This window comes from Mesoplodon densirostris, chromosome 2 (assembly GCF_025265405.1).
Source record: "Mesoplodon densirostris isolate mMesDen1 chromosome 2, mMesDen1 primary haplotype, whole genome shotgun sequence".
NCBI lineage: Eukaryota > Metazoa > Chordata > Mammalia > Artiodactyla > Ziphiidae > Mesoplodon > Mesoplodon densirostris.
In genome coordinates this window covers 90,661,259-90,676,531 of record NC_082662.1, presented here as the reverse complement: position 1 = coordinate 90,676,531, position 15,273 = coordinate 90,661,259, and the positions used below count along the sequence as shown (strand labels likewise).

Genomic DNA, 15,273 nt, shown 5'->3' with positions numbered 1-15,273 from the left:
GGATTGCATTGAATCTGAAGATTGCCTTGGATAGTATGGTCATTTTTTTTTTTTTTTTTTGTGGTATGCGGGCCTTCCACTGTTGTGGCCTCTCCCGTTGCGGAGCACAGGCTCCGGACGCGCAGGCTCAGCGGCCATGGCTCACGGGCCCAGCCGCTCCGCGGCATGTGGGATCTTCCCGGACCGGGGCACAAACCCGTGTCCCCTGCATCGGCAGGCAGACTCTCAACCACTGCGCCACCAGGGAAGCCCCAGTATGGTCATTTTAACAGTATTGATTCTTTCAGTCCATGAACATGGTATATCTTTCCATCTGTTTGTATCATCTTCAGTTTCTTTCATCAGTGTCTTGTCTTACAGTTTTCTGAATACAGGTCTTTTATCTCTTTAGGTAGGTTTATTCCTAGAAATTTTATTCCTTTTGGTGCAATTGTAAATGGGATTGTTTCCTTAGTTTCTCTTTTTGATAGTTTTGTTGTTAGTGTTCAAGTATATGTTTTTGTAATGAACTTGGAAAAAGGGAAGAATAAGATTTTGTGTGCACGTATATCTGTATTTGTTTAGTGTAACACCTGATCCTTTCCTTGTAAAACTCCCAAACCTTTTATGTATAAATTTCATCAATTGACGATTCTTGTTTGAATTATTTCATTAGCAACTATAAAATTATGCTTTTCCAATTCCATCATTCTTCCTATATTTATTAGATATAATTCTATAAAGAAGAACTTTCCTTTATCAATTAGGGCTATTTGATTACTCTGAAAATTCATACAGGAAAGGATAAATGCTCAATTCTTACTTTTAAATTGTCAGTTTTCAGAGTAAGGAGTTGTTACTCTAGTTACTTTTGTGGTTTCAATGGGTTTTTGATTTGTTTTTGTTTCAGTGTTTTCTTTTCTCCTCATTTCATTGTGAATTCATGGACATTTATATATTCATTGTTTTCAGTCAATAGATAAATCTCCATTTTACTGTTTACACTAATTAATCCAGTTTTACCATTGGGAGTCCTTTCATATTGGCTCCTATGATTCCAGTATGCTCCCTTTTCTGATCCTTTTAATCATTGATGAGCCAATAGAGCTCATGATTCAATGGGAGAGTTTCACTGTCTCATAAATGTGTTATGTGACACTTTCTTTTCAAAGGTTTTTGCTACAGTTAGTTTCTCCAGAAGCTATTTTGGATAACTCACCTGCTTTTTTAAATGTGGTAGAGACAAATCCTTTTAAGCATCTTACACACCTTTCATTAAAACTGTTACCTGGAAATGATGTGGAAATAAAGAAGTTTCTAGCAGACTGTTTGAAATGTAGCAAGGTAAGATTTAAATTTAAGTTAATCTTTTAAATAAGTCCCAAAGCTCTCTGATAAACCACTGAAAAGCTGTATTGCTATTAGATTTTGTTTTCTGAATAAAGTTCTTTTAAAGATGTCCAGGAAATTTGTATAGCATGTACTGACTTTATTGTTTTAGGCAAGGTACAACAGGATAGAACTGGGCCAGGAATTGAGAAACTTAGGTCCCAGGATTTTTACTAATTTTCTGTGACCTTGAGGAGTCACTTAAACTCTTGGTGTCTTGGTTTCATCAGCTGATAGATAGGCTGTCTTAAATGAGATAAAATATATGAAAGTGTCTTGAAGATTAGAAAGTGCTCTATAACTATATAAGGTGTGTGGCACAAGGAAACAACATTGGGATGCCTTGTAAGAGTTTTCAGAAAGTCTTTTTAGTCAAATACTATGGATCAGTGCATCTCAAGATTTAAGGATTAGGCAAATCTTCTAGGGATCTTACTCATGCAGATTCTAACTCAGAAGGTTTGAGGTGGAGCCTGAGATTCTGTATTTCTGACAAACTCCCAGGGTGGTACTGATGCTTACTTTGCTGCACTTTGAGTAGCACAGCTACGGATGATTAAATTAAATTGTAAGCTGCATAATTTTATTTTTATAAATAGGAAGAAAAATTATCATTGACACAATCACTAGATGATGTTACCAGGCAACTGAATTTCACACAAAAGGTAATTCAAATTTCATTTTGTCTTTGTAAGTGATCCAAACATAGGCTCTGAATTGCTTCTTGAATCAAATCTAGGCTTTTGTATATTTTTTTTCAAAGCACACTGCCATTGAATTCCCCCTCCTTTTTGCCACCCTTCCCCTACCAGTTGTCTTAATCTGATGCTTTTTCTTCTTGATAGTTTATTCTATCCAAACATTTCTGTTATCCCCAGTATATGACACATTCTCTCCAAGTCTTCATTAAATAATGTATAGTATCTGTCATATGTTAGTTGTGCTCCTCTTTAATTCACCTCATTTCTCTTGTCTAAATGGCTTTTCAGTTCCTGTCTTCTAAATCTTTCCCTTCCTTCCTTCTGTTAAGTTTAGAATTAATTCCTCTGATAAGCTTGTCATCATTTCAGTCATAGCTACTCCTTGAAATTGAGGACCAAAATATCTGATAAGCTGCATGGCTTCAGGTAGAAAATTGTCCTGCACCACATGGCCCATCTTGGGAACCTGTGTTACTAGATTTTAGGTGTATAAGTAAACTACAGTTGACCCTTGAACAACACGCGGGTTAGGGACACCGGCCCCCTGCACAGTTGAAAATTCTTGCATAAGTTTATAGTCAACCCTCCGTATCTGTGGTTCCACATCATCAGATTCAACTAACCGTGGATTGTGTAGTATTGTAGTACGTATTTCTTGAAAAAAAATCTGAGTATAAGCATACCTGTGCATTTCAAACCTGTGTTGTTTAAGGTCATCTGTACTACTTATGACTTGGTCTACCTTGGGTTTCTTTTTTTCTTAATGCCAGAGGAGAGGATTGAGAGGCGAAGAGCCAGATTTAACTAAAAGGTTAGTGATTGTTAAACTGTGGACCATTTTAACTCTAAAATTGCTTTTATTTTATTTTTATTTATTTATTTATTTGCGGTACGTGGGCCTCTCACTGTTGTGGCCTCTCCCGTTGTGGAGCACAGGCTCCGGACGCGCAGGCTCAGAGGCCATGGCTCATGGGCCCAGCCGCTCCGTGGCATGTGGGATCCTCCCGGACCGGGGTACGAACCCGTGTACCCTGCATTGGCAGGCGGATTCTCAACCACTGTGCCACCAGGGAAGCCCCTAAAATTGCTTTTATTCTAATCTTGATTTCTTTAAATACCAAAAAATCTGTGTAAGAAAAGGCTTTGAGTATGTCTTAAAAAGCTGTGATTCCATCTCCTTTAATATACTTTGCAAATATTTTCATGTTCCAATCTAATAACATATTCAAGAATTTTAATATTTCATATTGAACTCTACTACAGACATTATCAGAAAAAATCCAAGAATTAGATAAGTTACGGAATGAATGGGCATCACACACAGCAACATTGTCAAATAAGCATTCTCAAGAACTTACGAATGAGAAGGAAAAAGCTTTGCAGGTATGAATATTAAAAAAACCTGGAAAAATATTTTTTTATTGCCGTTAGTCATTTTGTTAATTATAAAAGTAATACATGCTTTACAGTTTTCAGTGTGGAAGTATATAAAAATTAAAAGTCTCTCCTTAAAAATCTTACTACCCAGAGATAATTTATAAACATTTTGATATTTGTTTTTCCAGACTTTATATTTGTAAATAATATACAATTTATAAGTAATTGTTTATATTTATAAATTTAGAAATATGTAAATTGGGAGATATGTACACACCTATCTGAGTTTTGGTTTTGTTCTAAGCTAACGAGGTCCTCCTGGATATATTGATTGTAACGTTTTTTTCACCTAACTTGATATCGTAGATACTGTGTTTTTTTTTTTATCAGTTCAGAAGTGGCTGAGTAGTATTCATTACTTGGACATAATATAAATTGTTTAAGTACTTACTAACTGATGGACATTTAAATGCTTCAAATCTTGGTTATTCCAAATAATACTGCAGTGAACGTTTTTATTCCTAGAAGTGAGATTGCAATATACCCATATAAAATATTAACGTATATTGCAAATTTGCCACCCAAAAATGTACCAAATGGAATCCCAAAGATAGTGTATGATCATACTTACTTCCCCATATTCCTGATACTATTAACCTTCTTAATATCTGCTACCTGATAGGTATTATATTATTAACTTTAATTTATATTTGTTAGATTTTTAGTGAAGGTAAGTATCTTTTAATATGACTTTTGGCCATTTTAATTTCTTCTGTGGATTATTTCTTTTAATATCTTTTGCTTTCCCTGTGTGACTCATTTTCTACTGCTTTGTAGTGTGGATTTACAGTATTTTATACCTTTTATATTAATTTCTTTAATTAATGTTAAATTATTCTTTAATATAAAATTCTATTTTTGCTTTTTGCACCTTACTAAATGTTTGCTTTTAAGGGTACTGCTTGATAACAGTTTATGTGTACTTTCACCCAAATTAAGATTCAGAAAATTGTACTACCCCTTTAGGTTTCCTTGTGTGCCTTCTCAATCCATTTCATACTCCCACAGGAAGCCCATCACGTCAAAACAGGTTTTGCCTGTTCTTGAACTTTAGATAAATGGACACATACAGTATGTACTTATTTGTGTGTGGCTTCCTTCACTCAGCATAATATCTCTGAGATTCAGTTATATTCTTGTGTTTCTTTTTGTTGTTGTGTAGGATTCTATTATATGAGCATGCAGTAACTTATTTATTTTCCTGTTGGGAGACATTTGAATTGTTTCTGACATTTTGCTATTATTAAACTGTTATGAACTTTCTTGTACGTGTCTTCTTGTGAACACATGTACTCATTTTCCTTGGGTATATATTTAGGATTAGAATGGCTAGTTTCTAGTGTAGGCATATGTTTAGCTTTAGTAGAAACTGTCAAACGGTTTTCCGAAGTGGATATATTGGATCACACTGCCATTCAGTGGGTGTATGGTAGTACCTCATAATGAACGCTTTTTCATTTGTATATGGATTGCTTGGATATTTTCTTGTGAAGTGCCCATTTGAGTCTTCAGCCCATTTGTTAATTGTGCAATCTGTGTTTTTCTTAATGATTTGTAGGAGTTCTTTATATGTTCTGGACATGAGTCCTTTGTCAGATACATGCACTGTGAATATTTTCTGTCCATGGCTTGCCTTTTCATTTCTGGTGTAAAGTAAGGATATTATACCTTTACCTACTATGTATATTATAAACATTGTATTTTAGCCTGTCATTTGCATTTATTACTATTTCTTGCCATATATAGTTCTTTTTTTAATATTCTTAAATTTAAACTATTTTACTTATTTTAAATATTTTGTTTATTTATTTCTTTTTTGAGCTGCGCCGTGCAGCATGTAGAATCTTAGTTCCCTGACCAGGGATCGAACCCGCGCTGCCTGCATTGAAAGCGTAGAGTCTTAACCACTGGACCACCAGGGAAGTCCCTATAGTTCTTTTTATCTGATTGTCATCCAGTCTTTCAATCTGTGTCTTTATGGTATAAGGGTTCATTTTATGTTTGGAAAGCCTTTGCCACCCCAAGGTTATGAAAGATATTCTCTGGTATTCTCTTCTAATACTTCTATAATTTGCTTGTTGAATTTAACTTTTTAATCTGTTTGGAGTATATTTTTCTGGAGTATGAGATGGATTTTTTTGGCATTTAGTCAGTGAGTTGTTCCAATACCATATTTTCCAGTGATTTAAAATGCAACCTTTAATATATACTAAATTCCTTTATTTATTTGGTCTTGTTTCTGGACTATTGGGTAGAACTGATATCCTTGGAATTTTCTTGTCCAGTGTAGAGAAATATCTCTTCATTTATTCAGGTCTTATTTGTTTAAAACAGGTTTATAGTTTATTCCTCATTTACCTCCTTTTCTCTTTCTTTTTTTCTTTTACAGTTCTTATTAAATGTTTTTGCCTAGAGATTTTACAGATTTTTGCTCTATAAATGGGACCATCTATCACACCCCACTACTGTGATAATTTCTAAGTGTTTATTGCTAATGTGTATTAATGTCATACCCATTAATTCTAGGTTATATTTACAAATTTGCATTTTAATTTACATATTAATTCTAATAGTTTTGGAGATTCTCTTAGGTTTTTCTGGTAGATATGTAAACTATAAAAAATGGTAATTTATCTCTTCCAAGATTTATATCTTTTTTTTCTTATGCAGAGAAATGATAAATAATAGTGGAATCCTTATCTTGTTTCAGTTTTTTTAATTTAATTTTTATTTTATATTGAAGTACAGTTGATTTACAGCATTGTGTTAGTTTCAGGTGTATAGCAAGGTGATTTCAATTATATATATGTATGTGTATATCCATTCTTTTTCGGAATCTTTTCCCATATAAGTTATTACAGAATTATTGAGTAGAGTGCCGTGTGCTATACAGTAGGTCCTTGTTGATTATCTGTTTTATATATAGTAGTGTGTATGTTAATCCCAAATTCCTAATCTATCTCTACCCACCTCCTTTCCCCTTTGGTAACCATAAGTTTGTTTTCAAAGTCTGTGAGTCTATTTCCGTTTTGTAAATAAGTTCATTTGTATCATTTTTTTTAGATTCCACATATAAGTGATATCATGTGGTATTTGTCTTTGTCTGTCTGACTTTCTTCACTTAGTATGATAATCTTTTGGTCCATCCATGTTGCTGCAAATGGCATTATTTCATTCTTTTTTATGGCTAAGATTCCTTTATATATACGTACCACATCTTCTTTATCCATTCCTCTATCACTGGACATTTAGGTTGCTTCCATGTCTTGGCTACTGTAAATAGTGCTCCAATGAATACTGGGTTACATGTATCTTTTCAAATTATGGTTTTCTCCAGATATATGCCCAGGAGTGGGATTGCTGGGTCATATGGTAGCTCTATTTTTAGTTTTTTAAGGAACTTCCATACTACTCTCCATAGTGGTTGTACCAGTTTACATTACCGCCAACAGTGTAGGAGGGTTCCCTTTTCTCCACACCCTCTCCAGCATTTACCATTTTTAGACTTTTTGTTACTGGTATGAGGTGATAGATACCTCACTGTAGTTTTGATTTGCATTTCTCTAATAATTAGTGATGTTGAGCATCTTTTCATATGCTTTTTGACCATCTGTATGTCTTCTTTGGAGAAATGTCTACTTAGGTCTTCTGCCCATTTTTTGACTGGGTTGTTTGTTTTTTGATATTGAAGTGTATGAGCTGTTTGTGTATTTTGGAGATTAATTCCTTATTGGTCGCTTCATTTGCAATTATTTTTTCCCATTCTGTGCATTGTCTTTTCATTTTGTTTGTGGTTTCCTTTGCTGTGCAAAAGCTTTTAAGTTTCATTAGGTCCCATTTGTTTATTTTTGTTTTTATTTTCATTACTATAGGAGGTGGATCCAAAAAGATCTTGCTGTGATTTATGTCATAGAGTGTTCTGCCTATGTTTTCCTCTAAGAGTTTTATAGTATCCGGTCTTACATTTAGGTCTTTAATCCATTTTGAGTTTATTTTTGTGTATGGTGTTAGAGAATGTTCTAATTTCATTCTTTTACATGTAGCTGTCCAGTTTTCCCAGCACCACTTATTGAAGAGTCTGTGTTTTTTTTCTCCATTGTATATTCTTACTTCCTTTGTCATAGATTAATTGACCATAGGTGTGTGGGTTTATTTCTGGGCTTTCTGTCCTGTTCCATTGATCTGTATTTCTGTTTCTGTGCCAGTACCATAGTGTTTTGATGACTGTAGCTTCATAGTGTAGTCTGAAGTCAGGGAGCTGGATTCTTCAAGCTCCATTTTTCTTTCTCAGGATTGCTTTGGCTATTTGGGGTCTTTTGTATTTCCATACAATTTGTAAAATTTTTTGTACTAGTTCTATGAAAAATGCCATTGGTAATTTGATTGGTATTGTATTGAATCTGTAGATTGCCTTGGGTAGTATAGTCATTTTGACAATATTGATTCTTCCAATCCAAGAACATGGCATATCTTTCCATCTGTTTGTGTCATCTTCAATTCTTTCATCAGCATCTTATAGTTTTCAGAGTACAGGTCTTTTTCCTCCTTTGGTAGATTTATTACTAGGTATTTTATTCTTTGATGAGATGGTAAATGGGATTGATTCCTTAATTTCTATTTCTGATCTTTCATTGTCAGTGTATAGAAATGCAAGAGATTTCTGTGTATTAATTTTGGTAAGTTAATCTTTTTTGGTAAATAGCTAAAATATCTCTCTAGTAGGTATGAGATTTGCTCTGCTTTTGAGAAAGTTTTCTTCTGTCTGGCTTCCAAAGAGTGCTAAGTCAGATGAAGTGACTGGGGATTTAACCAAATAATCATTTTTCTCATTTTAATAGTAAAATAATGATAATAATAGATTTCTAAAAGTGGAACCATTTTTGAATTCAGAGGATAATATTTAGTCAAAGATTTTTAATATCCTGTTGAATCAGTTTGCTAATATTTAATTTAGGACATTTGTATATATATTCACACATGAGATTGGTCTGATATTACTATTATCCTGTACTCTGTCTTAGTCTGCTAATTAAAATTATGGATTTTGGACTATGGTATTAGAATTATGCTAGCGTCAGGAAAGGTATGAAAACTTTTTCTGGTTTTCTCTATGCTTTGGAACACTCAAATAATGAAGAATTATCTGTGCTTTGAAGGCCTGATAGAATTATCCTTTTATCATTTGGGTTTGATGTCTTTTTTTTTTGACAATTTTTCTTTTTTAACATCTTTATTGGAGTATAATTGCTTTGCGTTGTTGTATTAGTTGCTGCTGTATAACAGTGAATTAGCTATACGTATACATATATCCCCATATCCCCTCCCTCTTGCGTCTCCCTCCCACCCTCCCTATCCCACCCCTCTAGGTGGTCACAAAGCACGAGCTGATCTCCCTGTGCTATGTGGGTGCTTCCCACTAGCTATCTGTTTTACACTTGGTAGTGTATATATGTCAGTGCCACTCTCTCACTTCGTCTCAGCTTAGCCTTCCCCCTCCCTGTGTCCTCAAGTCCATTCTCTAAGTCTGCATCTTTTTTTTTTTGCAGTACATGGGCCTGGTTGTGGTACCCTATCATCTATTTCACCATATATTTTTCTTTTCTGTTGTAAGAGTTTTTAATTGATAGTAAATAGGATCAACACATTTATTAATGCCACTGTATAAACTGTTTACTATTGCAGTGGGAGTTTAGAAGGGTCTTGTCCTTGGCCTCTTTTTTTTTTTTTTTTTTTGCGGTACGCGGGCCTCTCGTTGCTGTGGCCTCTCCCGCTGCAGAGCACAGGCTCCGGACACACAGGCTCAGCGGCCATAGCTCATGGACCTAGCCGCTCCATGGCATGTGGGATCTTCCCGGACCGGGGCATGAACCCATGTCCCCTGCATTGGCAGGCGGACCCTCAACCACTGCGCCACCAGGGAAGCCCAAGTCTGCATCTTTATTCCTGTCCTGCCCCTAGGTTCTCCAGAACCTTTTTTGTTTTGTTTTATTTTTTAGATTCCATATATATGTGTTAGCATACTGTATTTGTTTTTCTCTTTCTGACTTACTTCACTCTGTATGACAGACCCTGGGTCCATCCACCTCACTACAAATAACTCAATTTCATTTCTTTTTATGGCTGAGTAATATTCCATTGTATATATGTGCCACATCTTCTTTATTCATTCATCTGTTGATGGACACTTAGGTTGCTACCATGTCCTGGCTATTGTAAATAGTGCTGCAATGAACATTGTGGTACATGACTCTTTTTGAATTATGGTTTTCTCAGAGTATATGCCCAGTAGTGGGAATGCTGGGTCATATGGTAGTTCTAGTTTTAGTTTTTCAAGGAACCTCCATACTTTTCTCCATAGTGACTGTCAATTTACATTCCCACCAACAGTGTAAGAGGGTTCCCTTTTCTCCACACCCTCTCCAGCATTTATTGTTTGTAGATTTTTTGATGATGGCCATTCTGACCGGTGTGAGGTGATACCTCATTGTAGTTTTGATTTGCATTTCTCTAATGATTAGTGATGTTAAGCATCCTTTCACGTGTTTGTTGGCAACCTGTATATCTTCTTTGGAGAAATGTCTATTTAGGTCTTCTGCCCATTTTTGGATTGGGTTGTCTGTTTTTTTGATATTGAGCTGCGTGAGCTGCTTGTATATTTGGGAGATTAATCCTTTGTCAGTTGCTTTGTTTGCAAATATTTTCTCTCATTCTAAGGGTTGTATTTTCATCTTGTTTATGGTTTCCTTTGCTGTGCAAAAGGTTTTAACTTTCATTAGGTCCCATTTGTTTATTTTTGTTTTTATTTCCATTTCTCTAGGAGGTGGGTCAAAAAGGATCTTGCTGTGATTTATGTCATAGAGTGTTCTGCCTGTGTTTTCCTCTAAGAGTTTTATAGCGTCTGGTCTTACATTTAGGTCTTTAATCCATTTTGAGTTTATTTTTGTGTATGGTGTTAGGGAGTGTTGTAATTTCATTCTTTTAGGTACAGCTGTCCAGTTTTCCCAGTACCACTTACTGAAGAGGCTGTCTTTTCTCCATTGTATATTCTTGTCTCCTTTATCAAAGATAAGGTGACCATATGTGCATGGGTTTATCTCTGGGCTTTCTATCTTGTTCCATTGATCTATATTTCTACTTTTGTGCCAGTACCATACTGTCTTGATTACTGTAGCTTTGTAGTATAGTCTGAAGTCTGGGAGCCTGATTCCTCCAGCTCCATTTTTCGTTCTCAAGATTGCTTTGGCTATTTGGGGTCTTTTGTGTTTCCATACAAATTGTGAAATTTTTTGTTCTAGGTCTGTGAAAAATGCCGGTGGTAGTTTGATAGAGATTGCATTGAATCTGTAGATTGCTTTGGGTAGTATAGTCAATTTCACAATGTTAATTCTTCCAATCCAAGAACATGGTGTATCTCTCCATCTGTTTGTATCATCTTTAATTTCTTTCATCACTGTCTTATAGTTTTCTGCATACAGGTCTTTTGTCTCCTTAGGTAGGTTTATTCCTAGGTACTTTATTCTTTTTTGTTGCAATGGTAAATTGGAGTGTTTCCTTGATTTCTCTTTCAGATGTTTCATCATTACTGTACAGGAATGCAAGAGATTTCTGTGCATTAATTTTGTATGCTGCTACTTTACCAAATTTATTGATTAGTTCTGGCAGTTTTCTGGTACCATCTTTAGGATTCTCTGTGTATAGTGTCATGTCATGTGTAAACAGTGACAGTTTTACTTCTTTTATGATTTGGATTCCTTTTATTTCTTTTTCTTCTCTGATTGCTGTGGCTAAAACTTCCAAAACTATGTTGAATAATAGCGGTGAGAGTGGGTAGCCTTCTCTTGTTCCTGATCTTAGTGGAAATGGTTTCGGTTTTTCACCATTAAGGACAATGTTGGCTGTGGGTTTGTCATATATGGCCTTTATTATGTTGAGGTAAGTTCCCTCTATGCCTACTTTCTGGAGAGTTTTTACCGTAAACAGTTGTTGAATTTTGTTGAAAGCTTTTTCTGCATCTACTGATATTATCATATGGTTTTATCCTTCATTTGCTAATATGGTGTATCATATTGACTGATTTGCATATAATGAAGGGATAAATCCCCACTTCATCATGGTGTATGATCAAGTGGGGATTCTTGGGATAAACCCCACTTGATCATGATGTATGATCCTTTTAATGTGCTGCTGGGATAAACCTGGGGTAAACCCCACTTGATCATGGTGTATGATCCTTTTAATGTGCTGCTGGCTTTTGTTTGCTACTATTTTGTTGAGGATTTTTGCATCTGTGTTCGTCAGTGATATTGGCCTGTAGTGTTCTTTTTTTGTGACCTCTTTGTCTGGTTTTGATAGCAGAAGTCTGTGAGTCCGTCTTCAGTTCTTTTCATTCTTTTTTCTTTATTCTGCTCTGTGGTAGTTATTTCCACTATTTTATCTTCCAGGTCACTTATCTGTTCTGCTGCCTCAGTTACTGTGCTATGATTCCTTCTAGAGAATTTTTAATTTCATTTATTGTGTTGTTCATCATTGTTTGCTTGCTCTTTAGTTCTTCTAGGTCTTTGTTAAATGTTTCTTGTATTTTCTCCATTCTATTTCCAAGATTTTGGATCCTCTTTACTATCATTTTAGATTTTGGATCATCTTTACTATCATTACTCTGAATCCTTTTTCAGATTTCTGCCTCTTTCCTCTTCATTTGTTTATTGTGGTGGGTTTTTGCCTTGCTCCTTCATCTGCTGCATATTTCTCTGTCTTCTCATTTTACTTAACTTACTGTGTTTGGGGTCTCCTTTTTGCAGGCTGCAGGTTCATAGTTCCTGTTGTTTTTGGTGTCTGCCCCCAGAGGGTAAGGTTGGTTCAGTGGCTTGTGTTGGCTTCCTGGTGGAGGGGACTGGTGCCTGTGTTCTGGTGGATGAGGCTGGCTCTTGTCTTTCTGGTGGGCAGAACTGCATGTGGTGGTTTGTTTTGGGGTGTCTGTGAACTTAGTATGATTTTAGGCAGCCTCTCTGCTAATGGGTGAGGTTGTGTTCCTGTCTTGCTAGTTGTTTGGCATGGCGTGTCCAGCACTGGAGCTTGCTGGTCCTTTAGTGGAGCTGGGTCTTAGTGTTCAGATGGAGATCTCTGGGAGAGCTCTTGCTGATTGATCTTACATGGGGCCAGGAGGTCTCTGGTGGTCCAGTGTCCTGAACTCGGCTCTCCCACTTCAGAGGCTCAAGCCTGGCACCCGGCTGGAGCATCAAGACCCTGTCAGCCGCACGGCTGGAGTACCTTGACGGTAGAAGCTGGCCTGCAGTGGTTCTCCTTCTCCACTGCACATTAGAATCCCCTGTTTCTTCCTTGTTTTGCCCAAAAGGCAGTGTTCCACAGAGAAAAACAGTAGCCTTGAAAATAGTCACAGCTCTAAGACTACTTTCTTCTTCCCTTTGTGCTTAGTCGGGTTTCACTTGCTCACAGGGGGCCACGTGCAGAGGCCTTGCACCCGGCTCTTCTGACCGGAGTGCCTGGTGCAGAATGGCTACCGCTAGCACCTCAGCTCAGGCAGGCCATGTGCATGGGTCTGATGCCTTTTTAAGGCATTTTTCTTTAGGTTCTTTTCTGATTTCCTTCATGATTATTGGTCCTTTTGGATTTTCTATTTTTTTTCTTGAGTTAGTTAGTTATATTTCCTTAAAAAGCCATGTATTTCATCTTTGTGTTGAAATGTATTAGTAAAATATCTTATATGTTGTTTTAAGATTTTTAAAGTCTTCATACCATTTCTCTTACGTTCTTAATGTCTTTTTTTTAATGAGACTTGATTGTCTGGTTTTTTGTAGTATTTTTAAAGAACCAGTTTTTTCTTTTGTTAATTAGTTCTACACTGTCTCCCCGGCCACCCCAATTTCATTAATTTCTATTGTTTACTAAAGTTTTTTTTTGTCTCTATTTTCAAACAAGTTAGATTCTAAAAGTCTCATAATAAGTGTATTTGTTTATAACACCAAAATGACTGAAGGATTTGTTTGCATTCCTTACTGCATTTTCTAATAGGATTGTGAATCAGTCCTTAGAGACTTTAAAACCAAGCAAGCCACTCTTCTCTTCCTGCTGATAGATAGTCTATAGGGCAGTGGCTTTAAGACTGTAGTGTGCATCAGAATCACCTGAAATAAAGTAGAAAATGTAAATATTGTAATCCTATCCATTACACTTTTTAAAACAAAAGCTCCAAAATCCTGATTATCACTGGGATAAAGCCAGTTCTTTATAATCTTTGGTCTCTGTTGCCTTCAGAGTGTTTGATTACCCTCTTAAACAGTTACAGTTAGCATCTGTACCAGTTTGCTCATTGTTGTTTTTTTTTTTCTTGATTGCTCCTTGAGTGTTTTCTTCCAAGGTTGCATTTTCAGTTTTATATAGACTCTTATTTTTTTTTTTTTTTTTTTTTTTGCGGTATGCGGGCCTCTCACTGTTGTGGCCTCTCCCGTTGCGGAGCACAGGCTCCGGATGCGCAGGCTCAGCGGCCATGGCTCACGGGCCCAGCCGCTCCGCAGCATATGGGATCCTCCCGGACCGGGGCACGAACCCGTATCCCCTGCATCGGCAGGCGGACTCTCAACCACTGGGCCACCAGGGAGGTCCTATATGGACTCTTTTTTTCTGTTTTATCTCTTTTTCTTCCTTCTTCTCTCTATTTCAGTTTTCCAAAAATGAGGAATTCTTAAAATAGTTATGTGAAATTCCCAAAGTATTTTATGAGAGAGACACTCTCCTTGTTTTGTGGTAGGAATTTTTGAATGGGTACAACTTTTCTGGAATGCAGTTTTGGAACTAGCATCAAACTTTATATTTGTTTACATATTTTTGACCTATAATTGATCACAAGGAAATAATCTGAATTTGGATGTATGCTTATATACAAAAATATTAACCATAGTTTTATTTGTAATTGTGAAAAATTGGAAACTCAGTATCCATAGTAGAGCAGGGGTTAACTACATTATGGTATAGCCATGGGATAGAATATTGTGCGGCTATTAAAAGTATTTACAGGGCTTTCCTGGTGGCGCAGTGGTTGAGAATCTGCCTGCTAATGCAGGGGACATGGGTTCGAGCCCTGGTCTGGGGGGATCCCACATGCCACGGAGCAACTAGGCCCGTGAGCCACAACTACTGAGCCTGCGCGTCTGGAGCCTGTGCTCCACAACAAGAGAGGCCGCGATAGTGAGAGGCCCGTGCACCGCGATGAAGAGTGGCCCCCGCTTGCCACAACGAGAGAAAGCCCTCGCACAGCAATGAAGACCCAACACAGCAAAAATAAATAAATTAATTAATAAACTCCTACCCCCTACATCTAAAAAAAAAAAAAAAAGTATTTACAAAGAGTTTTTTTAATGATGTGAGGAGGTGTAAATGCTAAAGGATTAAAAAGCATGATTAAATTGTGTAAACAGGTTGGTCTCATTTTGTTAAATTTAACTATGTGCGTTATGTGTGTATGTGTGGTGTCAGTATGAGCATATAAATGACTCAAAAGGAATATTCCTAAATATTTAGAATGACTCCTTGGATGAGATTATCGGTTATTTGTGATTTCTTTCTTTATGCCTTTAAGAGAATGTATAACTTTCATAATGAGAAAAATACTCTCTTTTTAAAATGTATTTAGGATTTGATAGTGTTCATCAACAGAAATTATTTAACATTTTTAAAATTTGTTATTGAATGAAAGACTTTAAATTCTGTAGTGCTTTACAGTTTTTAAAGTTTCACATACATAATTTTATAT

At 36.2% G+C, this 15,273-nt stretch overlaps 1 protein-coding gene across 3 annotated transcripts in view; it reads left to right on the top strand.

Moving 5' to 3' along the window:
• The window catches only part of SASS6 (SAS-6 centriolar assembly protein), a 61,988-nt gene that overhangs the window by 10,232 nt on the left and 36,483 nt on the right, over positions 1-15,273 (top strand). For all 3 annotated transcript variants that reach the window (XM_060090187.1, XM_060090188.1, XM_060090189.1), the window contains exons 5-7: positions 1,152-1,323; positions 1,968-2,033; positions 3,333-3,452. In XM_060090187.1, coding sequence (XP_059946170.1) covers positions 1,152-1,323; positions 1,968-2,033; positions 3,333-3,452 — 358 coding nt within the window. The remainder of the gene's footprint in view (positions 1-1,151; positions 1,324-1,967; positions 2,034-3,332; positions 3,453-15,273) is intronic.